This window comes from Nothobranchius furzeri, chromosome 14 (genome assembly GCF_043380555.1).
Source record: "Nothobranchius furzeri strain GRZ-AD chromosome 14, NfurGRZ-RIMD1, whole genome shotgun sequence".
In the NCBI taxonomy this organism is placed as follows: domain Eukaryota; kingdom Metazoa; phylum Chordata; class Actinopteri; order Cyprinodontiformes; family Nothobranchiidae; genus Nothobranchius; species Nothobranchius furzeri.
This window is the reverse complement of record NC_091754.1, coordinates 41,922,696-41,950,677: the sequence shown is the minus strand read 5'-3', so window position 1 is coordinate 41,950,677 and position 27,982 is coordinate 41,922,696. Positions and strand designations below refer to the sequence as shown.

Sequence of the window (27,982 nt, the reverse complement as noted above, 5' to 3'; positions counted from 1 at the left end):
TAATAACATACAACAACAAGATGTCAAGATGAAAGCAATTTAATCAAGAATTAAGGATGATTACAGGCAGAAGGAGATATTCTTGTCTTTTAAACGTTGTGGTTGGAGCCTGAGACGACTCCGAAATCATAATCTGGTTACTCTTCTGCAGTTAAAAACCTAAAACGGACAAACATCAACATAACAAGTGCTGAAACTAAATGATTCAGGTGGAAAAACACAGCCTCTAAAGACCAAACCGTCTCCCACTGATTTCACTAGTGATTCACACAAAGACAGGACCCCCCCCAATCTGTGTCCTCTGTAGTGTAAGTCCCAGAGAGACAGAAACACAATTTCACTTTCGGTATGTTCTACAATCCTGACAGTAAGATTGTGGGGTAGCATGTGTTTCACCAGCAGATAATTTAATAAGTGTGTGTGTGTGTGTGAGAGAGAGAGAGGACCTGATTTCAGAATGAAGATTAAAAAATCCACCAGAACTTATTCAGAACTGAAAAAAGGATGAAAGAAAGCTGTGACTTGGGCGTGTGTTCATCGGTCCATCATGCTCAGAATCATCACTGGGGTCAGATCATTGTCAGCAGCAGCTGCTGCAATCTCCTCCACCTCCTCCACAGTCTGGTCCACCTCCTGCTCCACAGGAGTCTCCGCTCCTCCTTCACCCACCTCCACCTTCAACACGTCCTCTGTCATTGCCTCAGCACTCTCACTCTCCACCTGGATGATGTCAATAGCTACAAAACAACACACACATTCAGCTGACAGGTGAGCACTCAGAGAAAAGCTGCTAATTTATTTCTGAAGCTGAAGTATTTCTGAGTCTGGAAGCACAGGTGTGTTTACCTGGATAAGCTTCACGAGTGTGTTTACCTGGATAAATCTCACAGGTGTGTTTACCTGAATAAATCTCACAGGTGTGTTTACCTGGATAAATCTCACAGGTGTGTTTACCTGAATAAATCTCACAGGTGTGTTTACCTGGCTAAATCTCACAGGTGTGTTTACCTGGATAAACCTCACGAGTGTGTTTACCTGGATAAACCTCACGAGTGTGTTTACCTGGATAAACCTCACGAGTGTGTTTACCTGGATAAACCTCACGAGTGTGTTTACCTGGATAAACCTCACGAGTGTGTTTACCTGAATAAACCTCACGAGTGTGTTTACCTGAATAAATCTCACAGGTGTGTTTACCTGGATAAATCTCACGAGTGTGTTTACCTGGATAAATCTCACAGGTGTGTTTACCTGGATAAACCTCACGAGTGTGTTTACCTGAATAAACCTCACGAGTGTGTTTACCTGGATAAATCTCACAGGTGTGTTTACCTGAATAAACCTCACGAGTGTGTTTACCTGGATAAACCTCACGAGTGTGTTTACCTGAATAAACCTCACAGGTGTGTTTACCTGAATAAACCTCACAGGTGTGTTTACCGGAATAAATCTCACAATAAATCCCTGCTTGACAAAGCGCACCTGTTCACTTTAGGATTAGTCGGCTTCACAAACAATTCTCAGGTGGATTCAACCCCCATCAGCAATCGAGGCTCACGCGCATCCATAGGTAGCCCCTGTTAATCGATGCTAGATAAATGAGAATGGAAGTAAAGGAGAGACCGTCATTCAGACTCTGAACCAGGAAATGGCTGCAGGCAGTGAAACAGAAGGTAAAACACTCGGAGCAACCGGTGTCTCTGCCCCCTAGCCAATCAGCAGCCAGAATCACGATGCCATCCCGTCTCAGCCTTGCCAAGTACCTCAGCGGAGCAGGGACTAAAAATAGGGGGGAAAGTAGAGAAGAAATACCGAACCGTGCCCTTGAGAACAGCGACCGGGCCGAGCTACACGGGTCCGAGTTGCTCTGAGTAGTGTTCCTGGAAAAAAACGCTAGAGAGAATAAAGCTATGTAGCCGGCGCTATTTAGGTAGAGCGTGCACGTATTTTATTCAACGTTTCATCATTTATGTGTCGTTTTCAAGATCTGCTTCTGAGTCTGGATGGTTTTAGACTGGAGGACTTTATTTTTGCTGAGCAGCTGTGAGTTTTAAGAATATACATTTGGGGTAGGGCTGTTGAAAAAAATGGATTCTTCAATTCTGAATCGATTCTCATTAATATTCATGAGGATCAATTCGTACGTCCAAAGATTGATTTAACCCTTTAAGCACCAAAGTCGCAAAATCGCGACAAGCGTCATTGCTGACTTTAACGAGCCACAGCTTCAAATATGATCCCTCATGAAGTTACGACTTTACGCCAGAAAATAGTGAGGTGTATATCTTCACAATCTGAGCAACACTTATGTGTTTTAGAGATGAAACAACTAATCGATTATTAAAATAGTTGACAACTTATTTAGTCATCAATTGTTTCATAATCACGTTTTACCATAAGTGGTCTATTTTTAACACAATCTGTTACATCTGCTAGATTTGCTGCCAGTGTGTGGCAGTAATGAACCATCGATCTACCAGTGGCGCAGTAGAAGAAGAAATCAGCCAATAGGTATCCTTGTTTTCATGGCGTACTACGCACATGGCTGACGCTCATGCTCACACTGAGCAAGAAGGCGGAGCAAGAAAAGGTACAGGAAAAATAAAACAGAAACGATGAACCCGAGAAAAAATAACTTAAACACATCAAAAGTATGGAAGCACTTCACTCTAGATGCCATGAAAAGATGGGCGATATGCAAAATATGCAAAAATGATCTAGCATGGAACGGAAGCACGACTTCTCTAAATGAACATCTGAGACGAAAACATGTCGGAGTTGATGCAGCGGAAGGGCCTGTCCGGGAAGTCACTTACACCTGAGAAGAAAATAAACAAGTACAGTGGTCCCTCACTATAACGCAGATCGATTTTGTGACTTCGCTGTTTCACTGAGTTTGTTGTAGTACAATTTTACATGGTATTTGTAGTGTACTAACATTCATTGTATTCTACTGCTGATTGACAGATGCAATTGCAGATCTTCTTCGTGTCGTGTATCCTGCGCTTGCCAAATTTAGCATGTCTGTTTAAAAGACGGTTCTTGTCCAGAGACAAACATCACAAACCCATAACTATGTTCCTCACTTGAAAAAGAACAACTATGTGGAAAAAGATGTAGGGGCATATGAATAAAACGTGGCATACTGTAGTTATAAACTTCATTATAAACGTCAGTTTCACCTGCACAAATCAGCACAAACAAAGCACTAAAAAAGTAGACTAATATGGTCCATTTTGGAGCACTTTGGGAATTTGATGATGTCATCATGCTAAATTAAAATGTGTAATATCTCAGAAACCATAGCAGCACAAACGTCAGTTTCACCTGCACAAATCAACACAAACAAAGCACTAACCGAGCAGCCTATTTGCCTCCGCTTTTGAAGCTGACGGGGGGTCAGCTTCACAGAGCTTAAATAATAACTAACCTCTCTGAGGACACGGTGCTAGTGCACGCTCCTACAGCACCTTGACACGACTCAATACATATTGTGCAAAAATTTTGTGAACATCAATTTATTTGCATGTATTTGTTATAAATGCCACTGAATAATTCTTGCTGTCAGTATTTGCACGATATTGGTATTTGGGTCTGTACTGGTTAGACTTAAATGAGTTAAACCAAGGTCTTAGCCCTTGGGTCATAAACTATGAGCTATAAGTATATTGGTCTTTTTATACTGAGACCAGGAGTTATTTTAGTGATCATCTTGTTCTTATTTATTTTTGTCCCGATTGTGCCCTGAGCAATTTTATGACTGAATAAAAACAAATAACATCAACATCAATTGAAAAATCGTCTTAAATAATCAAGATCTCAATTTCAATCACAATAATCGTGATTATTATTTTTGCCATAATCGAGCAGCCCTAATACCCAGCTCTAGTTTGTGGTGGTCACGTGACCCTAAAGCTAACGCTGTAAACCGTTTGTCACAAATACACATTTAGCACAAATATTACCGTAATTTCCGGACTATAGAGCGCACCTCAATTTAAGCCACACCAACAAAAAAAAAAGGTTTTCTACACACACACACGCCGCACTCGAATACAAGCCGCGGCGCAGCAGCCACATGCAAGTCTCCGGCGCACGGCGCTTGTACGGCCATAACATAAGATAATTAGACGGAAAGACGCTACACGGAGGTTTTTCGTTGTTGTTTTAATTTAACAAAATGAATTTTAAACACGGGTGAACGTGCCTGCAAGTTTAGAAAAGAAAGCAGCACTGATAGCATTCATATTTCTGGATGGTTATTAAATAAAAACAGAACTGACACATTATCACCGGTAATTTGCATGTTTAGAAGAAAAGAACAGCGCTGACACAGCATCAATAAGCCCTGGATGATTAGAAAATAAAAACTGCACACAAAACATGCCTGGTTAGTAAATAAAACACACCAGCCTACCAGAAAAAGTCATTCGCTTTCATCTTCCTCTTGCGCGCTAAAGCCATTAAAGTCCTCTTCTTCAGTGTCGGAACTGAACAGCCTCAGAAGAGCTTCGTCACATACCTTTTCTGTGGCGATGTCCGTGTTGCTGTCATCATCCCCGGGTGAAGCTGGCTTGAATGAGTTCTTCCCGCTGTCGTCTCCAGCGCCGAACCATGGATTCATTCATGCCAAGCTCACGTGCGGCATCAATGTTTCCCTCCTTTACTGCCAGATCGATGGCCTTCATCTTAAATGTGGCAACATATGAACTCATACGTGTAGTTTCCATGATGAGGGGGTATGGATTTGAAAAAAATTCTTTGTGGTGCCGGCTGCTTACATGTGCTAAATTAAAATGAGCGCTTTCTTCGATTTCCACTTTTGACTTCCACCTGTTTCCCTTTCTGCTAAAGCGCCCCCTGCAGGTGAAGGAAAATCTTCAGTAAAGCCGCACCTCATTATAAGCCGCATGGTTCAAAGCGTGGGAAAAAAGTAGCGGCTTATAGTCTGGAAAATACGGTACACACCGAAGACAACACTGTCATTTTCTTTAGGGATGTCACGATACACCTTTTTCACTTCCGATACGATACCAATAATGCAGCCTCCCGTATTGACTGATACTGATATCAGTCCGATATGATATCATCACAAATCATACATATTTTTACCTATTTCGTAGTGTGGAATGTATGAAAGGCTTGATCAAGTGATATTACTCAATCAGAGAACAAGAGCCAGCAACGGTAAGTATGACAAAAAAAAGAGGATTTTTTTTAAACCATTGGTTGCAAAAATGTGAACCTTATCGGACTGCTTATATCAGAGATTTTTGATGCAGTCCGACATAATCCCAAAGTGTTTTTGGGCCAGTATCGAATTACTTCCGATATCGATATCGGAAAGGGACATCCCTAATTCACATCAAACATTGGCGTGTTTGACACGTGACCAGAGTAAATATAAAGTCACACCAATCAAGTAATTCCTTTTTCATGTGTATACTAAGGTAGTTTAATGTTATTTTAACACGTGCGGGGCAACATCAGTGGGATGAAACACTCCTGGCTGCAGATGAAGACTAAATACATCAAATGTTAAGATGTAAATCCAATTAGAGCTCAGTCTTAAAAGTTTAAACCTCACATTTATCAATAATTTAGCCATCAAGAACAAAGCTGCTGCTACCGCTGTGGGCCAGCGTTGTTGCTAATCCACCATCTCGTAGCTGCCAGCCACCAACAAGAAAAAGGTGACATCGTGCAATCATATTCCAGCTACTTGGCTTCAATCAAGCAGCTAGCTCTGTTCTGATATTTTTACAGTCCTCGTAGGCATGAATGAATAATTCTTGCCCTGTCTGTGAGTGCAATCAGGCTCTGTCCTTTCCATCCATTCTCATTTATCTAGCATCTATTAACAGGGGCTGCCTGTGGACGCGTGTGAGCCTCGCACATCACTCCTCCCTTAGACTAGAGGGTTGAATCCACCTGTGGATCGTTGGTGGTACCGAAAACTCCTTGAGTGAACAGGTGCGTTTTGTAGAGCAGGGATTCATCAGGATAGCCCTGATGTTCTGAGCTCGCTAAGCGGTATACCCCCCAGGTGTTTACCGGAATAAACCTCACAGGTGTGTTTACCTGAAGTTGCTGCTTCGGCCGCTGGTTTCACAGCCTTGCTGGAAGTCCAAGGTTTGGGGTTCTTTGGGGGTCTGCCTCGTTTCCTCTTGACTGGAGGCTCATCAGGAGGTGGTACCGGGACAACATTAGGAGCTTGTTCTAGTTCTAGGCTGTTTGCTTCTTCCTCCTCTTGCAGAAGTTCAGCATTATTCTCACCCTCATCTTCGTCCTGCTCAAAGTAATCCTCCTCTGAAGACAGAAACATCATAAGAGTTAGCAGTCAGAACACCATGCCACACTCCAACACAGCTAGTGACGTACCACTATCCTCCTCGTCTTTCCTGTTCCTCATCTTCCTCTTTCTTCCTCGCGCTCCTTTCTTTGGGGTGGGACCTCCGTTCTCGGCCTCATCCACCTCGCCGTTACAGTTCTCAGCGTGGCGAGCCATGGTGTTCTGAAAACAAACACCCCAGATAAACGACTCGTGTTGGGAGTCTCAAACCGGTGCGTGTTGTTTGTTGTTTCCACACGTGTCAGTGTTTCCATTTCTTTTCAAAAGTGACAATTTTGCTTGTGATTTCTCTCAACAAATCCTAAAAATTGAAATACTCATCAGAAAGAGTTATGATTGAAAGAACCTGACGTAAGAGCTTTGTGTTAGATAACACAATATTACTGCCGTAGTAAAACATCTAAACCCCACTTAGACCTGCAACAGGGACAAAAACAACAGCAGCTGTTGTTCAGACCAGAGTTCAGGGTCTGAGTCAGGTCTTGTGCTGAATCTGGCCCACGGCCCACTAACTGATGAACCTCACCCTGCGTGTGAAGGTCTTGCTGCACTTGGAGCAAACAAAAGCCACGGGGACAAAGTTGGGGTCGTGGTAGCGTTTGAAGTGCATGTCCAGGAGCTGCTTCTGTCTGAAGGTCTTCTCACACTGGCTGCAGGCGTACGGTTTCTCTCCAGTGTGGGTGCGACGGTGCATCACCATGTGGCGCTCCTGGACCCGGCAGGATTGGAACACAAGTGTTGGACAAACATTATGTAATTCCATTCCTGATCCACAGAGATTTAACAGAGATGTTTCTCTAAACTCAAAGCTGCTGCGGACGTTCAGGCAAGCTACATAAAAAAACAATATATATATTTTACGGTCTGACCCCCTTCTTCAGGCTCTCCTTAGTCACAGAAAATGGTAAAACATCGGCTATAGTACGTATACTGTTAACCATAATAACATAACATCATCCCACCGCTTATGCCACGATTCCAAACATAACCCGCCTATGTAAAGGTGTAGCATGTTAGCTAGTGTAGGGTTTCTATGGTGAAAACACGGCCGGTTTTACTTTCTTTGTTCATTCTTAACGTCAAAATGAAAGCAGCTCAACGCTACTGACAATCTGAGAAACCCCAACAAAAAAGGTATGTGAGTGAAAACAAACCTGGCGGCAACAGTAGTCACACAAATCACACCTGAAGCGTTTCTCATTTTTATGGGACTTCTGGTGTTGGATCAGAGCGTAACGTTCATGAAACACAGCATCGCAGTAACGGCACTTCTTTCCCGTCTCTATGAAGGAATGCTGCTTCCGAAGATGCACGCCTGAACAAAAGAGAACAAACGAGAATGCTGGTTGGAAGGAGCATAGCCACGTGTCAGGATGAGCTTTTAAATTTCAGGCCATGGCTGGAAGACCTAAGCATGGTCCAGAGTTGGATCAGAAATATTGTGTGAATGCCAGATGCTGTCCGGTTTATATAAAAAAGTTATGAGGGGAGATTCTATGGCAGAAAACTTGCTGAATATTAATGTCCAAAATTTTTGGGCAGCAAACTTTCACTACCTACTGTTGAAGGTGTATCTGGGGAAGATATTACTGCAGCATTATGGAGGCAGCTTGCATTTCAAGCAGGGCGGAACCTTTGTCATTGATTTCCTGGTAGACCAGATATCACTGACGCACACAACAATGCACAGTGCTCTGCTAACGGCTACTGAAAGGGAACAATTTGAAGAAATTGCCTTGCTTGGACTGCTGCCATATTTGTGAAAACATGTCAGCCTCTTTTCTTAACTTAAATAAAAACAAACTTCCTGGAAACTATGGAGTCTGTGATGCGGACATTTTTCAGAGATTGTCTCTGATCTCCGCTGCTGCCCGGTGGCACCGGAAGCTTTACACAAGTGGAGGTATTATTAACATTCATGTAACATTTGTGCAGCGCTGAAAGCACCAGGCAGAGTAACGCTTTGCTCCTATAAACGATAGTGGATTTGTGTCTTTTTTCATAACACACAGTGACATTTGAACAATTAAAATGTATTTTCTTAGAAATGAAACAGTTGAGTTTACAGTAATAATGTCCATGCCTAATAATTCATTCTTTGCCTCATTTTTTTATTGCTTTGAGGGCACATTTACCTATATGATTAAAATGTGATTAATTTAGATTAATTAATTAATTAATTAATTAATTAATTACAAAGCTTCTAATTAATTAGATAATTACTCCTCCTTGAACCGTCACCTTACCGTGGTGGAGGAGTTTGAGTGCCCTAATGATCCTAGGAGCTATGTTGTCTGGGGCACTTTGTACCCCTGGTAGGGTCTCCCATGACAAATTGGTCTTAGGTGAAGGGTGAGACAAAGAACGGTTCACAGGATCTTTCATGGATGTAAATTCAAAGAGTCGGAGTACCCGGCCCGGAGGGTTACCAGAGTCCCACCCTGGAGCCAGGCCTGGGGTTGGGGCCTGTGAGCGAGCGCCTGGTGGCCGGGCTTTCGCCCATGGGGCCCGGCCGGGCCCAGCCCGAACCGGATACATGGGCTCATCCAACTGTGGACCCACCACCCGCAGGAGGAACATGAAGGGTCCGGTGCAATGTGGATCGGGTGGCAGACCAAGGCGGGAGCCTTGGCGGTCAGCTCCCCGGACAAAAAAACTGGTTTTTGGGACATGGAACGTCACCTCGCTGGCGGGGAAGGAGCAGGAGCTTGTGGCAGAGGTTGAGCGGTACCGGCTAGATATAGTTGGACTGACCTCGACACATAGCATTGGCTCTGGAACCCAAGTCCTTGAGAGGGGTTGGACACTCTCCTTTGCTGGAGTTGCTCCGGGTGAGAGGCGGAGGGCTGGGGTTGGCTTTTTGTTAGCCCCAAGACTCTCTGCCTGTGTTGGGGTTTACCCCGGGGGACGAGAGGGTAGCTTCCCTGCGCCTTCGGGTCGGGGAACGGGTTCTGACTGTTGTTTGTGCTTGTGGGCCAAATATCAGTTCAGAGTACCTACCCTTTTTGGAGTCCCTGGGACGAGTGCTAGATAGTGCTCCATCAGGGGACTCCATTGTCCTGCTGGGGGACTTCAATGCTCACGTGGGCAATGACAGCTTGACCTGGGGGGGTGTGATTGGGAGGAACGGCCCACCTGATCTGAACTCAAGTGGTGTTTCGTTATTGGACTTCTGTGCAAGCCGCAGTTTGGCGATAACGAACACCATGTTCGAACATAAGGATGCCCATCGGTACACTTGGTACCAGGTCAGCCTAGGTCGCAGGTCGATGATAGACTTTGTAGTCGTATCATCTGACCTGCGGCCGTATGTTTTGGACACCCGAGTGAAGAGAGGAGCGGAGCTGTCAAATGATCACCACCTGGTGGTGAGTTGGATCAGATGGTAGGGGAAGATGTCGCGTAGACCTGGCAGACCCAAACGCATAGTGAGGGTCTTCTGGCAACGCCTGGCAGAAGAACCTGTTAAGATGGTCTTCAACTCCCACCTCCGGCAGAGCTTTGACCGCGTCCCAAGAGCAGTGGGGGACATTGACTTTGAGTGGGCTTTGTTCCACTCTGTGATTGTTGAGGCGGCTGTAGCTAGCTGTGGTGGCAAGGTGGCCGGTGCCAGTCTTGGTGGCAACCCCCATACCCACTGGTGGACACCAGAGTTTCGGGGAGCCATCAGGCTGAAGAAGGAAGACTACAGGGCATGGCTGGTCTGTGGGTCTCCGGAGGCAGCAGACAGGTACCAGATAGCCAAGCGGGGTGCAGCAGTGGCAGTTGCCGAGGCAAAATCTCGGGCGTGGGAGGAGTTTGGTGAGGCCATGGAGAAAGACTATCGATCGGCTCCAAAGAGGTTCTGGCAAACTGTCCGGCGCCTCAGGAGAGGAAGGCAGCAACTCGCTCACACGGTTTACAGTGGGGATGGGGAGCTGCTGACGTTAACTGGGGCTATAGTCGGACGGTGGAAGGAATACTTTGAGGAGCTCCTCAATCCCACCTATGCACATTCCGAGGAAGAACCAGAGCCGGGAGACCTGGGGATGGACTGTCCAATCTTGGGGGCAGAAGTTGCTGAGGTAGTCAAACAACCACACAGCGGCGGAGCCCCGGGGGCGGATGAGGTTCGTCCTGGGTATCTCAAGGCTATGGATGTTGTAGGGCTGTCATGGTTGACACGTCTCTGCAACATTGCATGGTCATCGGGGGCAGTTCCTGTGGAGTGGCAGACCGGGGTGGCGGTCCCCATCTTTAAGAAGGGTGACCTGAGGGTGTGTTCCAACTATAGGGGGATTACACTCCTCAGCCTCCCTAGAAAGGTCTACTCCAAGGTACTGGAGAGGAGGGTCCGATCGATAGTTGAATCTCAGATTGTGGAGGAGCAATGAGGTTTTCGTCCTGGCCGTGGAACTGTGGACCAGCTCTATACCCTTGCAAGGGTGATGGAGGGGGCATGGGAGTTTGCCCAACCAATCCACATGTGTTTTGTGGATTTGGAGAAGGCTTATGATCATGTCCCCAGGGGCACCCTGTGGGGGACGCTCCAGGAGTATGGGGTGGGCGGCTTTCTGTTAAGGGCCATTCAGTCCCTTTACCAGAGGAGCGTGAGTTTGGTCCGCATAGCCGGTAGTAAGTCGGACCTGTTCCTGGTGAGGGTTGGACTCCGCCAGGGCTGCCCTTTGTCACCGGTTCTGTTCATTACCTTTATGGACAGAATTTCTAGGCGCAGTCGTGGTGTGGAGTGTGCCGAGTTTGGTGGCAGGAGAATCTCGTCTCTGCTTTTTGCGGATGATGTGGTCCTTCTAGCTTCATCCAGCTCTGACCTTCAGCTCTTGCTGGGTAGGATCGCAGTGGAGTGTGAAGCGGCTGGGATGAGGATCAGCACCTCCAAATCTGAGACCATGGTTCTCGACGGGAAAAAGGTGGCTTGCCAACTCCGAGTCGGGGGAGAAGACCTACCTCAAGTGGAGGAGTTTAAGTACCTCGGGGTCTTGTTCACAAGTGAGGGTAGGAGGGATCGGGAGATCGACAGGCGGATTGGTTCAGCCTCTGCAGTGATGCGGACGCTGAGCCGATCTGTCATGGTGAAGAGGGAGCTGAGCTAGAAAGCCAGGCTCTCGATTTACTGGTCGATCTACGTCCCAATCCTCACCTATGGTCATGAGCTTTGGGTAATGACCGAAAGAACGAGATTGCGGATACAAGTGGCCGAAATGAGTTTCCTCCGTAGGGTGGCCGGGCTCAGCCTTAGAGATAGGGTCAGGAGCTCGGACATTCGGGAGGGACTTGCAGTAGAACCGCTGCTCCTCCGGATTGAAAGGAGCCAGTTGAGGCGGTTTAGGCATCTGGTCAGGATGCCCCCTGGACGCCTCCCCAGGGAGGTGTTTCGGGCATGTCCTGCCGGCAGGAGGCCCCCGGGTCGACCCAGGACATGTTGGAGAGGTTACATCTCCAATCTGGTCCGGGAACACCTTGGGGTCCTGCCGGAGGAGCTGGTGGAGAAGGCCGGGGAGAGGACGGTCTGGAGCTCCCTAGTTGGGATGCTGCCCCCGCGACCCGGACCCGGATAAGCGGAGGAAGAAGAGACGACGACATTTTTTACTCAAGTCTCACCTGAATTAGTTGACTTACTTTAAAAACTAGAAATTTGCCCCAGAAGTAGCTGCTGGCCCCTGATCCGCCATCCTTTTGACAATAACGCGCTGTAATGTTTGACCAAGGCCAGGCTACAAGGCACCTCCTGTGTATCCTTGCTCAGCTAGCTAAACGGCTAACAAACAGACACCTTGGTAGAACGTGAACATTGGAACACGCCTTGGTGGTTCCTGATGACGAATCTCCTAGGCAACTGCTGCTAGACCAAGACACCAAGGCAAGGTTCCTTAACATTGAGAAACACTATTAAATAACCACGTGGAAAGTCACATCTGGTGGTCGTGGAAAAGATGATAAAGGAATGATTAAAACCTGGATGGATAGTGGGGACCCGTCGTCTTTGAGGAAGAAATGTGTCCAGAAAAGGATCAGCGATCACTTAAAGGTTTGGTGAAATCAAATGGAAGAAAAACAACAGTAGAAGTCAGAGCCATGTTTGGTAGTGAAAGTAAGAAAGAGCCTTTTCAAACACACAATGTGAAGGGAACTCAAGGGATTGGGACTGAACAGTGAAACACTAATCAGTGAAGCAAACTGGAACAAAGGCTTCAGTTTGCAAGGGAGCATAAAGATGGATGTCTGTAACTGCAGGCTTGTGTTATTTTAAAGCTCATCTGAAAGGTTTAGTATCATCTCAGCCATCACTGATCCCACGTGAGCTATTACTACTCATCCAGCCTAAGGAAGCATGGTTCAAGTGTTTATGTGTGGATTCTTCTTTTGTATCATGATTTTAGAATATAAATGTAATTTAACATTTTTAGGATTAGATTTCTATAGGCGTCTGTCACATGTGTACTATGTATTTGATTTATTATGACATAATTTTATATTGGACCAATGCGTATGTTAAATGAAGTCCACTACTACCACTAAAACCACCCAAAAGACAAACGTCTGCCGTGGTTCCGTAAGATTTACCCAGGTCGCTCTTGCGTGCGATGACTGTGTCACAGTGAGGACAGTGGAATTTGGCCACATTTTCTGTGTGTTTCTGCAGAATGTGCATCTTCATAGTTCCACTCTGGGTGAAGCGGGCGTGGCAGATGTAGCACTCGTAGGGTTTTTCTCCTGAGAACAACATGAGGCAACAATCTCATCACACTCCAGCGGAAAACATGGCCAAAGAGACAGAAACTAGTGAATACAGCCAACCTTCTAAAGAAGGAATTTCTTCTTTCTGTTAATAAAGTCTCAATGAGGTTTACCCAAAATAAAGCAACAGTTTAGGTGTCTACCTGAGTGCGTCCTCATGTGTCTCTTCAGCTTGTATGTGTCTCTGCTGGCGTAGCTACAGAGGCTGCACTGGAAGGGCCGTTCGCCCGTGTGGGAACGGATGTGACGCTTCAGCTTGCTCACCTGAACAACACACACCTTTAGCCTTAGCCTCTGTGCTGGTTACGATGTTAAGTGGCATGCCATAGGGAGCTGGGTCTGTTTTCACATGCAAACGTGGGTCATGCTTCAGCTCACAACAAGATGCAATGAACAACAGGGTGCTTTATTAAACTGCAGCTATTTCCATGTTTAGCGACTCAAATCTGAACACAGAGGCTACATTTAGCTCTGTTGCTGTTTACTTTCACAAGATGCAGCCAAAACGATTGTTTTTCTGTATTTTATTAACCTGCAAACTTGGAGATGTTCAGTAAACAAATGGGGGAGCAGCCTACATCTGACGTGAACCGCAGCAGGGGGAGGAGCGGGACTTTGCGGCTCATTACAGGGACTTATTATTGGGAAAGTACCAACATTTAGCACCAAAAAACGATACTTCTTACCATTTTTTCGGTACCCTGGTCGGCTCCAGTCTTGATTTTATTACCAATTTTATCACAGAAGGACCTGCTGGATCCCAGGGCTCTCACACACACAACTACTACACCAGCTTGGTGCTTAAGTAGGTCTGCTTCGTAGCGCAGCCAGAGGACGCCGCCGGTCCAGCAGCTGGTCTCGACAAGAGACGGAGTCTGCTGCTCACACACCGGTGTTACAGAAAGGAGCGGATCCTCTCAGAGCAGCAGCAACCGTGTTTGTTAAAGGCTAAACAATCGCTCTCTAGTTTTTGATGTTAACAAAAGCAACAGATTGACTTTTCCAATCAAACTTTCTTGACTGATCTTAAATGCAAAACTGTTTGTTTTTCAAGCATTTTCAAGGACTTAATACAGAAAAAAGCACTTTCCATACCTTGAGAACACGATTGAAATGTAAACATTTTCAAGGATTTCAAGCACCCGTACGGACCCTGCAGATAAAGTGAATAGTATTTAAATGAAGCGAGTCTCACCTCCACACTGGCGTAGTCACACATGGAGCACTTGAAGGGCTTCTCATGAGTGTGTTTGTAGCGCCGATGGCGAACCAGTTCTCCACTGGTCACAAAAGCCATGTCACAGTCTGTGCACTTGTGTGGGCGAGTCCCTAAATAAAACAACAAGATGAGACTCCTGCACTCTCACTCTGAATAAAGTCCATCTTCCTTAAATAAATAACTCCACAACTTTATAGGCTGACATAATCAGATGTGTTGAACGAACAAGATCGTGTTTGAATAATCAGTACATTAATCAATGATGTGTTAAAAAGAACATTTTTTCCTGCAGTGATTCATTTCGGGCCTTAAACTGCACCAGATCCGTGTTTAGTTGATCCATCAGTAAACTCATACACATGATAATGAGATTATTATGAATGTTTAACGTTTTTGTTTCACGTAACTCTTATAACATGTACACTTCACACTGAGAGAAACCTCTCTGAGTATCTGACTGAAGGCGTGACTTCTGACATATTTTGGTAACGCCTTTTAAACGTGTCAAATTCTGGTTTGTCTAGAACTAGTAAACAACATCTAACAGATCCAGGAATCACTTCCTGGTCTAGTGGTTCTCCCGCTGCATCCTGGTTTGGCCAACTGACCGGTGAGCAAGCATTTGAGACCATCCTATCTTTTGACCTCAAGGTCAAAGCCTCTCTGCAACGCTTGCGAGTGATTTCAGACACACCGCCGAACGGCCTTAGATGCTCAATAAGCACTCCAGCTTCCTGCCGCCACCTGGAGGTATCTCAGACTAGACGGGTCGTATCGGAGCTATCTACGAGCTCCGGTACCAGGCCAACTGCAGTATCTATCTCGACCTCCTGACCCCCTGGATCGCCCGGGGACCTCCACACAAGGGTGCGTAGACTCGGCACTAATGGCGTTGGATGGTTTTACAAACAAATCTCTAGCTTATCAAACCATACAGCTAGGGTTGTCACGGTGTGAAAATGTAACCGCACGGTTATTGTGACCAAAATTACCACGGTTTTTGGTATTATTGCGGTATTTTTTTTAAACGTGCTACATTTTCACACAATTAAATAAACCCTGTATGTCAGGAAAATGTTGTCCTCGGTTTGTGTCTAAATTTTGCCTAAAATGTGTTATTTTGTAATTATGTTGTTTGTTTACAATTTTCCTCTTTAGTCTTTAAAATACCAATATTTGCCCATAACTTCTTATTTTATGTCTGTTTGATGTCATCATTTTAAAAATATTAGATCAGATGATACTCAGTACTCAAGTAGCCTTCTAATCAGATACTTTTTTACCCGTACTTGAGTAATAAACCCTATATCAGGAAAATATTGTCCTCGGTTTGTGTCCTTCCAGTGAGCTTTGCAGATGTGGGAAAATGTCATCAGGCAGTAATCATTGTTAAATTCATAATTATTCTCGGAGAGAGACCAACTCTTATCTGCCCCTGGGAGCCCCGTAATGCATAACGTCATTTCAACATGGGGGTGTCCGCGACACGGTTTATATGCAGGTAGCGGCGCTGCGGCTGCTTTATATAGCGACTCGTTGCATTCTCCCTCAACCCAAATCCTCGGGTCACGCATTTGAGCTAAAATGCTAATGTTAGCTTGCCTTGCGTTGACTGCAGAGTTGTGGGTGATGGTCACGCAGATGTATCATGAGATTTGAAGCGTTGCTGCCTTTCACAGACACTTTTTCTGCACGTGCTGCAAACAGGATAGCCGTCTTCTATCAACTGTACCTCGGCATTCTTCAAATATCCAAAAGATGCCCGTACTTCCCACTTTGTCTTCTTTGAGGGATAAAAAATGTCCTGAGCGCCGCCGTCTCCTCCTTTGGCCGTTATTTCAGCTTTAGCTTCAAGAAAGTTTTGGTTGTAAACAACAAAGCGTGCATGTGCCGCCGGCAACTTCAGCAGATGATACGGTGGCTGGTAAGGGTCACCGCGCCTACACCGCAGTCACGGTAACCCACCGAGATAATATAGTTTTTAAAAAACAAGACGGTTATTATTATGGTCAACTTTTTTACTGGGGTTTACCGCTACACCGGTTACCGTGACAACCCTACCGCTACACCGGTTACCGTGACAACCCTACATACAGCCAAACTGATGTTAGCACCCAGACTCCACAAGCTCTCAGGAAGGTTCTGCTAAAACATCTAGCTCCCATTCCACTCGTGCACATTCATACTTGGTCATGTGTGATCATTTAGTTTAGGAAAATAGAACGAGTCGTTCTTATAACTACATTCTTGACGCTGTCTGATTAATGTGAAGCGTGTGTTCCCTGAACAAGTCAGAGAACCTAAAGGAATATAAATTAAACATCCCAAGACCAATCAGATTGATGTTCCATATTCATATGGAACATCACATCTTACTGATCATTTAAAACATAAGTAGCCAATGGTTAACGCTACAGAGGCATTAGTGTAAAGTTATGACACCTTATCGCTGCTGAAGGCCACGGCGGCACAACAATCAGGACTCTACAACAGTCCTATAGCGCGTCTGTCAGGCTCACTGGCACTTCTGTAAACACCTGTGTGAGTGTTGAGATGGTTTCGCAGCAGAGTCACGGTCCTGAAGGCTCGTCCACACAGGTGGCATTTGTGCGGCCTCTCATCGGTGTGGCTCTTCATGTGTCGGTCCAGGTTGGAGCGCCGAGGGCAGGTGTAGCTACACAGCTCACACTGGAAGGTTTTCTTCACCCCTGACACAACAGCAGCAGAACAGCTTTTAGGTTAAGCCGCGCTGACTGACTGGAGTAAATGATGTTTTCTTACCTTTCTTCTTGATCTTGGTGGGTTTGGGAGGCTTCATGGTGCCGACTACTTTCTCTGCATTCACCTCTGACAGGAGGCCTTCCTGCTGCTCCTCCTCAAAATCATAGACACTGACATCCATGTCCTTGTCGCCTTCAGCATAACGCAGACGACTCTTCTTACCCTGAGAAAGCAGCTGGTTCAGAAACAGCCTGCAAGTATCTCAGACCCCAGAGAGGGACGGAACCACGTTACCTTCTTGGTCTTTCTGACCCCCACAGAGGGAGGCTGATAGTCTGGGTCTTTAGCCCAGCTTGGGTCATCATTCAAAGGCTGAACAGGCTCATCTTCTGCTTCGTCCAGGATCTGGTTTCCCACCTCCTCCTCCTCTTCCTCCTCCTCCTCCTCTTCTTCATCATGGCCGTCTGCTCCCTTCTCCTGCTCTACTGTCTCCACCTCCCCATTAGCTCCAACCTTCACCACCTACAACACCAGTAACATTTGTTTGTCAACATGACAAAACCTCCACATGAACCAATCTACAATTCACCCAAAATCAGGAGGTTATTTTCGCTGGTGCACCTGGAAGCCCTCGGGGAGAGGCAGCGTGTGACAGATGACTGGATCTCCGTCCTTCGGCATGGCAGAAGTGTCCACGAATGTGCCTTGCTGCAGGGTTTCCACGGCAGAGGCCGACACAGGCACCTGGACCAGCTGGAGTTCCCCCAGGCCCAAGGCTGCTTGTTCCTCCATGTTTACCAGCTGCGAGCAGAGAGAAGCAGCAGCTCAAGACTCAGACCAGGTGTTTGTGTTTCTGGTACAGTCTGTGTGACCGGTGAAGAATGGATGAATCACCTGGAGGGTGATGATTTGGGCCTGGTCCACTGTTGTGACAGCAGCTTGATGAGCGACACCCCCGACCACACCCACTGTAGTGGTGGAGGCCCCCACATCAGTGTTTATTACCTGTGAAGTAAACAGGTGTTTGAACTCCACCTGCAGGCCTGTTGGATCTGCAAACACACCGTTACTCTAAACCAGACACGATCTTGAGTTACTCTTACTTCCGTCTTCATCTGCATCAGAGTCGGATCCAGTGAGTCAATCACCATCATCTCAACTCCGGCTCCGCCTTCTACACCAACCCCCACCCGAGCTTCTATCAGCTCCTCCTGTGATTGGCTGGCTACCATTCCCACCACGTGGCCTGAAACACAACATTCCACAGTCACTCCTGCTTTTCCGGACGTTTCCATGACAGGGCACTTGCACCGGACCTTGTGTGAGCGTGACTCCAGCTTGTCCCTGCATCACACCGCCAGCATCGGCAACGTGCTGAAGGAGGTCCACCACCATGGCATCGTGGCCGTGGACGGCCTGAATGGTCGGGACGTCCACCACCCCGCCATCATCTGCTGACTCCCCGTTCATGCTGGGTGAAAAGAGTTAGACTTGGTAAATCCTCACCAGAGCAGTCAAAACACCCTAAAACCAACCAGATGAAATAAATATGTCACTAAAACCTGATGGATGAGTGTCTCCACACAATAAAAGTGTCTAAAGCATTTCAGTGTGTTTATAACAAATGATCCCATGAACTGCTGAGCTGAGTTAATCAAGCTCTCAGGAGGTAATCACTGGATTGTGTAGCTGACCAACCCTAGCTGTAACGACTAGGGATGCACCGATACGATACTGGTATCGGTATCAGTGCCGATACTGATACCAGTATCGGTATCGGTAAAAGTTAACAGATACCAGTAACTGATACCAATGCAGTTGCTTGAAAGTGACTTCACTGTAAATTGCCATTTCTGTTCACCTAATATTTTAGTTTTGTGATCACTTCTATTACTTTTTATCTACCTCACAGGCTTTTCCTATTGAAAACAGAAGAAAATAAAACCTGTATTCCAATTCATTGCATTTTTTTTGGTGTGGTAGAAGTATCTGTATCGGTAACTGGTATCGGCGAGTACTCAGATCCAAGTATCGGTATCGTATCGGTTTGGAAAAAAGTGGTATTGTTGCATCCCTAGTAACGACACATGTTCAGGTCAAACTTCACGAGCTGAACGTTATTTAGAACAGATAAATAAACATAAAGTCAAAAATCCTGCCTTCCTATCAAGTATTCAGACTGAGGTCCCTTTGACAAGGACCAGACGTGGATCTAGTTCAGGAGCCGCACACGAAAGCAGCCCGGGTGCGGTTAGAAACTCTGGTTGGGACTGTCTGTCATATAAATCAGATATGGGGCACATACAAGTAAAGGGTTTCACTTTGTTGCTGTATGACCCGCAATCTGTTGGTGGACCAGATCCACAGAGGAAGGTTTCGGACTGGTCAGTTGCTGTAGTGTGATCATGCTGTACATGCGCTCATCCTTCCCTTTCCTGATGTCGGAGAGGACAGTCCGGAGCGCAGGCTGGGTTTTTGCTAATCCGCAGAGAAAATCGATGACAACGTTTAACAGAAAGAAGAGTCATCAGAAATGTCACTGGGTTGTCTGCTAGGTGCTTTATTGACAGGAAGTAGTTAAGGAGGTCTGAAAAGTCATTAGAAATAGTGACAAGTTGGTAAAATGGTGTGGGGAGTGCGCTCCTTCTGCAACCTAGAGCGGCGAGAGAGTAAACTGCAGAGGAGGAGCAAATAATGGGTTCATTTTGTTTTTATGACCTTTGAAAATCCAGATTGTAAATGAGATCGACATTCACTTAACCAGCCAGCTTTAACACACGTGCTGGACTCTGGAGAGCTGCACAAGCGCTGCCTGAACCGCCTTATTATTTCTGAACTGAACTACAGAGCAGCACATGGTTATGTAGGTGTGGGCTGTACTTCCACAGTCCAGAAATACACAGGTGTGTGTGTGTGTCTCACCTCTAGCCAGATCACGTGTCCAGATAGGCTCCACCCGCTCCCCCGTTACCCTGAACAGGTAGAATAATTGTGATTTTTGTGTTTTTACATTAAAACTGTTGCATTAGTATCCAGGAACAATAACATTAAATGTCATAAAATTCACTTGCACTTTATAACGACTGTCCTGGACACGTGCGCATGTGTGTGAGATTTGAAGTGGACCTGCATTGATAGTACTGAGGTGTCTTAATGGACTGGTAATGCTTATAGTATTACTACTAATCCAAAGTACCACATGAAACGGACCCAGGTGTTTAGTACCTGGGACAGGCATGTCATCGTTTTGAACTCGTATTAACGTTTTCCTGTTAAAACAAGAGTTTAGTCAAGTGCGTCCGGTACCAGGAGGAATAAAAGGACACCTGCACTGAAGTGTGGACCTGTATAGCAGCTGGGTGGTTCGGTAAAGGCCCGGGGACACGTCTGGACCTCAGTGACAGTCTCTGCTTCTTGTGTTGCATTTAGAGTCCAGCGGTATTTTTGTAGCTCTCCCAGCCGAGTCGTAGAGGGAGCTCTCTCTGTCAGACTCCAGGTGGGCTTAAGCATATGGCGGCGAGTGGGGCGACAACAGCCGCCAAGTCCCACTTCGTCCCAGCAGTCAGACAACAGACAGGTTGCGTTGCGGTATACAATGGAGGACGGGAGACATGAAGGGACGTCTAATGTTAAATTAGGGTTTGGAGCGAGCGGAGCAGGGAGGTTTTTACCGCCGTCATTCTCTTCCGCGTTGGCCTGGCTCCTTATTTCCGCCTATGGACGCTCCTCCCTGGACTAACAACAACAGTATTCGGGGAAATGAAAGAAGAAATTAAACGTTTGCTCGGTTATTTGAAGGCTTTTGAGACTGAAGCAGCAGTGTGGGGAAGGCCGTAAGCCTGAGCTAGCATTAGCCGCCTAGCTCTGACGGGACTTCCTTCACATTAAAGCAGCTGGAGCGCCTAACAACAGCGGCTCAAACACAACTCAGACAGGGACGCGTCGCAGCCTCACGGCCCTTGTTTCCAGCTCGTTTGTGTTTGTGAAGGCAGCTTTCTGTGTGCTAGCTAAAACCCGACAGCGCGTCGCTTAGTGAAGACACGGAAGACAAAGACGAGCGAAAATGGACGCCTTGTTTGTCTGGACTCTTAACGAAATCGACGAATGATCCATTTCATCTGTATGCAGATTAACACCACAAACAAACAGCTTATTGTTTATTTATTCTCTTTTCGGATCTTTCGATGAGTTTTTCAAAAGCGATAGAGGGAGACAAACACTCTCCCACGAGCTGCCAGTTCCCAGAGCCCCATCGTGACACCTAGAGGCCGAATAAAGATCCTGCAAACTCCCCCCGTCAGAAAAGTAGTGATACTTTACCCGTTTTAACGCGTTTCTTCCCCCTGTGCTCCCAGCTGGACGCAGAGTGTGTGCTAAAAAGTTTACATTGCTAGTTGATAGTCTTCGCAGATTTTTTATTTCCTCTCCCGCTTTAGCAAAGTAGCTTATGGCACAAAATGGCAGTTGAGGGCTCAGTGCGCCTGTGCGGCCGCTGGGGGGTGTTGTCGAAGCTGCTGCATACACGCTAATCGTCCGGGAGGGGGCGCTCACGGACCAACCCAGGCTCCCAGCCTGCAGGGATCTGAGTTATCTAACCAATTAAAATAAACTAGACCCTCTGTTGTAAGCCTGTCTCGATGAACAAGTCTAATAAAGAATGACTCAATAATCTTGATTTCCGTACACAAAGTAGTGCTTTAAGACAGGACTAGACATTGCACAAAAGACCATTTGCCACTTCCAGGGTTTGAAAGTGTAAAATAAAATCAACATCTGTGCCCTTTTCCTTTTCTCTCTTTGGTTTATGAGTCATCAGTAATGTTTCCTATAATCCGCATGTTCATATTATGCACTTTTGCATTCCTTGTTTATTGGGAGATAAACAATCCACATTCCCCTGGATTAGTGCCAATTACCATCATTGGATTGTCTATATTTCTAAACGTTTCTAAGACACACACACACATAGGCCTCTGTGGTATAAATATATCCAGATTTATTCCATTTTTTAGTAAAAGGTTCTAGTACTTTTGGGAGGAACAGCCAGGTCACACTGCTTGTGTTCTTTGCCTGATATGACTCATAATAAACCACACACTTTAAATAAATGTTTATTTGTTTTTTATACATTATACACTGTATTTTCTGCAAATATAATAAATATATAAAAGCCCGTTGAGTTTAATTCACCCTGCTTACAGAAAAAGGTACAGGTTGTGCTGGAAGGATGCTCCTACAGCTTGTTTGAGGCACTAGTCAGGTCTTCTGTCCAAGCACAAGTATAGATGCAGGTTTCTGCCAGCCACTCCCTCATGCCGTTTATCACCCGTCCTATTTGATCGCATCTAGACTAAATCCTGCAGCTCATCAGACATGATTCTGCCAGAGTTCCTACACGAATAAACGACCCTGCATCTGCGAGGCATCATCAGGACCAGGGTGGAAAGCCTCTGAATCCCGGTGAGAGATCAGGCACATCCAGAGTCTGAGCTGAGTCCAGACCCGAACTTCAGCTGCTTTTGAGTTGTGGCATCTTTACCCTTTGGTTAAAGAATCAGCAGAGAAATGGAAACAGCTCCATCTCATATTGTTGTCGCACAGACAAAACCCCGGCGGTGCCGTGCAGACTCACACAACACAACCCAAAACAGCAGAAATGTTCAGTGAGGCTGTAAAAGGCACAGCAGTGTTCAGACAGAAATACACTCCTGTAAGGAGAGGAGATACCGCCCTGATGGGTTCACACGGCACCAGAACCTGGGTCAGCTCACCCTGGTTATAGCACTGGAACAGGCCTACAGCAAGCTCTGTGTTAATCATGCTAAAGACGCACCTGCTGGAAACAAAGAAGGCAGAACAAAAACTAAAGTGCACTTGAGACGAACAGCTGAGGTCACCGGAGTTCAACTTTTAAAGCTGTTTGTTGATATCAGCTTCATTCTGTGTGTGTGTGTGTGTGTGTGTGTAGGAGAGAGTCTTCACATCTTCCATAACAGTTCCACTAGAAGGAACCATAAATATGAACTTGATCTGCTTCTCCTTGCTAGGCGCTCATGACCTCTTCCCCTTCCATTCCTCAGGCAGCAGGCTGGGCAGCCTTAAGCCTGTTTCACACCTGATGCTGATCTGATGCGGTCCAGTTTTCGTACAGCTTCTGCATGGATCAAACACTCTTTAGTCTGATCAGAGCATCCACACCGAAATGACATGAGCCAGACAGGAAGTGAGACGTGGATCCACCAGGTACAGCATATTTCACAATAAAACTTGTCATTTTATTTCTGCCAGCTTTTGTTTTATTATTTTAATGACGGGGAAATCAGTTCAGTGTTTGATAGTTTTGCTACAGGTATGTGTTTACATGTATTATGTCTGATTTCTAATCATGTGGTGCTCGTGTGGGAGCAGATATCTGGAGACGTTCAGAACACAAACCGCAGTCGGTGTGGATGGTAGTACATCTGGAAGCTGTGCGGAAACCGGACCGCCTCTGTACCGCTCTCAGAGGGAAACAGGCGGTAGACAACATGGCTGAGGAGCAGCTGCAGCCTGAGGCTCAGTGGCAGGGTGAGAAAAGTTCAGGTGTCACCTTCTGAGTCAGGTCAGAATTCACCAAATCTAATGGGCTGCACGGTGGTGCAGTTGTTAGCACTGTCGCCTCGCAGCAACAAGGTTGCAGGTTCGGCCTTTCTGCGTGGAGTTGCGTGTTCTCCCCATGCATGTGTGGGTTTCCACCGGGAACTCCGGTGTCCCCCACAGATCACAACACGCCCTACAGGTCAACTATTGTACGTCGCTTTGGACGAAAGCGTCTGCCAAAGAAATAAACATCAACTAATTCATCATCCTGAGCAGCACGAGGAGGCACGGCTCCTGAGTTCATGTAGCAAAAGCTCTGGTGTAAACACACACACACCCACACACACACACTCACCCTCACACACGCACGCTCGCGCACACACACACTCACGCACCCGCACCCACACCAATGCACACACACTCACACTCACGCACACACACACACTCACACCCATGCACACACACTCACCCTCACACACGCACGCGCGCACACACTCACACTCACGCACACACACTCACCCTTACACACACACACACACACACACACACCCATGCACACACACTCACCCTTATATACACACACACACACACGCACGCACGCGCGCACACACATACACACACACACACGCACACACACGCACACACACACACACACACACACACACACACACACACACACACACACACACACACACACACACAGAATGCAGGAAGTTCAGGTCGGCTTTGCTGCCAAACAGGACGACGGCGCCGGTTTCATCCTAAAAGCTTCTGAACATTTCTTTGGCTCAAACTCATTTCTCATGTTGGGAGTATGCGGGGTCCCTGCAGTTACAAACATGTGATTAAGTTGAATATTTAGTTATAAATCTGTAATTCAACAACAAATAAACTAATCTAGTGCAGTATAAACAGCCTTTCATTAGCCTGGATGCAGTTTTCATGCTTGTAGCTGACTGTGCTTCACCAAGGACCACCGTCACTGGTGTGCATGTGTAGACACGAGCCGTGCTTCTGTAAACTGCTATAACATCTGTGCATAGGTTTTCTTTCACATAGCATTTGCTTCCTGACAGCAATAATGTAAAAGGACGGGTCTGTAGAAACCGCTGAATGGATGCAGATTAGCATTTGGGCTCCAAACCTCCTTAAACGGGGTCAGCAGCCTGGCTGGGTCTTCGAGACATCCCAGAACCTGAATGATGATGTCATACTGAACGTTTTAGGAAGTGAAACACAGAAAAAGTCCTCCTGGGCTCTAGAGAAACTCTCCTGTAGAGTAGACCGTTTCCATTTGTCACAGAGCTGCTTTCTCAGTGGGAGAACGACCAGTACAGTCCTTATGCTGGGGCCGTTGTGTTACAGCACAACACACAAGTGTGTGTGTGTGTGTGCTGTCAGAAGGCAGTGCTGGCCATGCTTCCTGGAGCAAAGAGTCTTGGTAAGCTGTCCTGAGAGATCTCCACATGCCTGTGAGCCATCTTTCCCTCCTCGCCTGCTCCACGCAGCAAACAGAAGCACAGAAAGAAACAGGATGTGAGAATTTACCATCAGAAGGACATTTTTGTGCCTAAAACACCCACAGACAGAGAAAATAAAAATATGATAGAAACTGGAGTCGGCAGAAGCAAGGACACTTGTGAGGAAACCACTGACTGAACATAGCTGAGGTGGCTCCAGCATTACGAGGCCCCCTGCCTGGACGCCCCCAGTGGGGGAGGCATTACGGCCATGTTCGGTCAGCAGGAGGCCCGCGGGTCGACCCAGGACGTCCTGGAGGGACTACAGCTCCTGGCCAGGGAGAGGCTGGCGATCCGCTGGTGGAGGACGGTTTGGCCCTTTCTGCTGGGGGCCGCTGTCCCCGCGACCCCGATAAGCAGCTGAAGATGTCCTTCTTTTGTATTTCTAATTGTTAATATTTGTATTAATTTAGGATTTTTATCGTTTTGACTGATCTTTAGTATTTTCTTCTTTACTTGCGGGTTTGACCCTTTCTTCACCGTGTGATTCTGTGGGATTGCTGTGCTTTGGTTTTGTTTATGACCTTATTCTTCAGTCTTTAACGTTTTTTCTTCGTGATGCGTTTGCATCGTGCTTCATTTATAGCAGCACCCGTAACGGGACACGAGCTGTTAACGGAGGTTAGGATTACCCAGCTCCAGCAGCGTTAGTTTGGCAGCCTCCCGAACCTCCTCCTTGTCCGTCTGACAAACGTACACCAGCTGATCGATGCTTTCTTTGGCCTGGAGGGTGAGAGTTACAAGTGTTAACATGACTGGTCCTGTTCACACGAGCTGAATGATGCTTTACATGGAAGTCCGTACAGCAACGCCCCCTGCAGGGCATTCCTACCTTCAGACATGCTAAAGCCTTGCATCCACAAACTCTGGTGTCCACATCCTCATCCTCCAGCATCTCCATGCAGCTCACCAAAGCCTGAGGAAGTAAAGCAAACAAATGCAACAAGTCCTGCTACGTCTGCAGCCGACAATAGGTGCTTTCACAATTTTATTAGGTGGTGAAATCTAATACTTCATACCTTAGTTTCAACAATAACATTATGACATTCCTTTTAGGATTTTCCAAGACATGCTTTTCATAAAGAACTTTGGAAACAGACAGAAATTCCTTCAACAATCTACTATATAAACCAACGACCCCCCATCCATCCCCTCCTCCCACTCTCACCTGCTCTCGCCACCTGGGCTGAGCGGCCAGAACTTTCAGTACCGAGCTGACGCAGGACAACACCTTCCCTCGTGGATCTTTCAGAAGTTTTGCCAAAGCATGAAGTCCCTCCCTCTTCAAGCTGCATTCTGCAGGACGACGCAGAGCGCTCAGGATCAGGTCCTGATCCCACGATGACAGGCTCTGCACCAGCCACACTGTTGGAAGGTTAGTAGTGTTACTTCAGCCTATTTTTCCTTGAACTCACAGCTCTGGTCAGAAACCCTGGCTCCACACAGATCTGTTGAACGACCAGATGACTTAGTTTTAGAACATCTAAGGGGTCCTTTCCTCTGGAGGGAAGCAGAACACCAACCTGTCCACTGCTGTTTATCTGAGACCAGGCCAAAGAGGGAACAAGTCCAGGAGAGATAGCCTAGCATCCCTCTCTCCAGCTCCCCCAGGGACAATTCAAGGCATTTCCAGGGTAGAGACGATACAACCAGTTCCTCCAGCAACCTTCTGTAGGAGATTTCTTCCTCTGAGAGAATCTCTAAAGTGAAGCAACCAGGAGGTATCCTAGTCAATGCCCAAACCTTATTGGCTAGCTCCTTACAACGTGGAGGATCAGCAGCTCTGGAGCTCCGGCTTGTTTTACTAGATCTGACTGCTGATACGGTGGACCACGAGGTGTTGGGGCATTGTCCAGAGCATTACGTGGGATTTACTGGCTGGGTTTGGTCCTAACCCTTGAACAGAGTGGTGTGTGTATGGATGGGTGGTTTCTCCCCAGGGGTGTTCCACAGGGCTCCATTTTGGGATCCCTGCTCTTTTGTGTGTACAAAGCTGAAGTCCTACAGAAGCATGAATTCATAAAATTAGAATATCACGACAAAGTTGATTTATTTTAGTAATTCCATTCAAAAATTTAAAGTTGTATATCAGATTCAGTCATCACACACAGACTGATATATTTAAAATGTTTGTTTCTTTAACGTTGATGATTATAACTGACAACTAATGAAAATCCCAAATTCTGTATCTCAGAACATTAGAATATTAATTAGGATCAATGCAAATAAAGGACTTTTAGTGTTGGCCAGCATGAAAAGTATGAGCATGTACAGCATCCAGCATGTAGTCTGGGCTCCTTTGGCCTGGGTTACTGCAGCAATGCGGCATGGCATGGAGTCCGTGGGTCTGTGGCACTGCTCAGGTGTTATGAGAGCTTACTCACTCAGACCAACAAACCCAGAGCTTTCCTCCTTCACCATAACAGACCCACTGGTCCATCTAACCAACACCACACTAAGATACCAGATGGGTTTAACAGAGTGGGACGTTCCTTGGTTTGGCCTCACAAAACCCTAACCCCACTAACAGATCACAGGTACGATGATGCTGATGATGCTAGTTGTGAATTCAGGCTTTACCTTCAGTCTCAGCGCACATTCACATAAAAGCTGCATGTCACAAGTCATTTGATGCCATTTCCACTCAAAACTGATCAAATCAAATTTAAAAAAAAAATCCCTATAGGAAACCCAGCATTCCACGTCAGATCCAGAGAGGAAAGTTTCAGTTAATGAGTCAGTTCATGCTGCTGTTTGGTCTCCTAATACTATTAATACTACTAATACTACTAATACTTCTACTGATAATACTGATACTCCTAATCCTAAAAGTCTCTGATAGTTCTGTTGGTGTTA

The 27,982-nt window shown here is 46.3% G+C and overlaps 2 protein-coding genes across 4 annotated transcripts in view; both read right to left on the bottom strand.

The window, feature by feature from the left end:
• Positions 1-23: 23 nt before the first annotated feature.
• LOC107389472 (transcriptional repressor CTCF) lies at positions 24-21,438 on the bottom strand. Of its 2 annotated transcripts, none has more exons than XM_015965607.3 (17): positions 21,348-21,438; positions 19,950-19,999; positions 18,344-18,498; positions 18,131-18,273; positions 17,922-18,032; positions 17,649-17,828; positions 17,322-17,549; positions 17,088-17,250; positions 16,844-17,014; positions 14,283-14,416; positions 13,231-13,351; positions 12,914-13,063; positions 7,507-7,667; positions 6,879-7,061; positions 6,382-6,514; positions 6,082-6,309; positions 24-737 (listed from the first exon to the last, which is right to left on the bottom strand). In XM_015965607.3, exons 3-17 carry the CDS (start codon positions 18,495-18,497, stop codon positions 535-537), a joined length of 2,463 nt encoding a protein of 820 aa, XP_015821093.1. In that variant the 5' UTR covers position 18,498; positions 19,950-19,999; positions 21,348-21,438; the 3' UTR covers positions 24-534. The 2 variants fall into 2 exon arrangements, with proteins under 2 accessions (XP_015821093.1, XP_015821094.1); XM_015965608.3 differs by lacking the exon at positions 21,348-21,438 and adding an exon at positions 20,354-20,488.
• A 3,333-nt stretch (positions 21,439-24,771) lies between these two features.
• Positions 24,772-27,982, bottom strand: part of ripor1 (RHO family interacting cell polarization regulator 1) — a 37,907-nt gene continuing 34,696 nt past the window's right edge. For both annotated transcript variants that reach the window (XM_015965611.3, XM_070544124.1), the window contains exons 21-24: positions 26,295-26,491; positions 25,959-26,042; positions 25,759-25,849; positions 24,772-25,101 (exon numbers count right to left, since the gene is read on the bottom strand). In XM_015965611.3, the coding sequence (XP_015821097.1) occupies positions 25,004-25,101; positions 25,759-25,849; positions 25,959-26,042; positions 26,295-26,491 (470 nt within the window). In that variant the 3' untranslated portion in view covers positions 24,772-25,003. The remainder of the gene's footprint in view (positions 25,102-25,758; positions 25,850-25,958; positions 26,043-26,294; positions 26,492-27,982) is intronic.

What these genes read in the sequence shown, in the direction of transcription:
- LOC107389472 (XM_015965607.3), bottom strand. Translation starts at nt 18,497, where the DNA reads ATGAACGGGGAGTCAGCAGATGATGGCGGGGTGGTGGACGTCCCGACC. An exon ending in CTCTCCCCGAGGGCTTCCAG is followed by an intron (nt 17,550 to 17,648) that starts GTGCACCAGCGA and finishes CTGGTGTTGTAG; the next exon opens with GTGGTGAAGGTTGGAGCTAA. An exon ending in GAAAGACGAGGAGGATAGTG is followed by an intron (nt 6,310 to 6,381) that starts GTACGTCACTAG and finishes TTCTGTCTTCAG; the next exon opens with AGGAGGATTACTTTGAGCAG.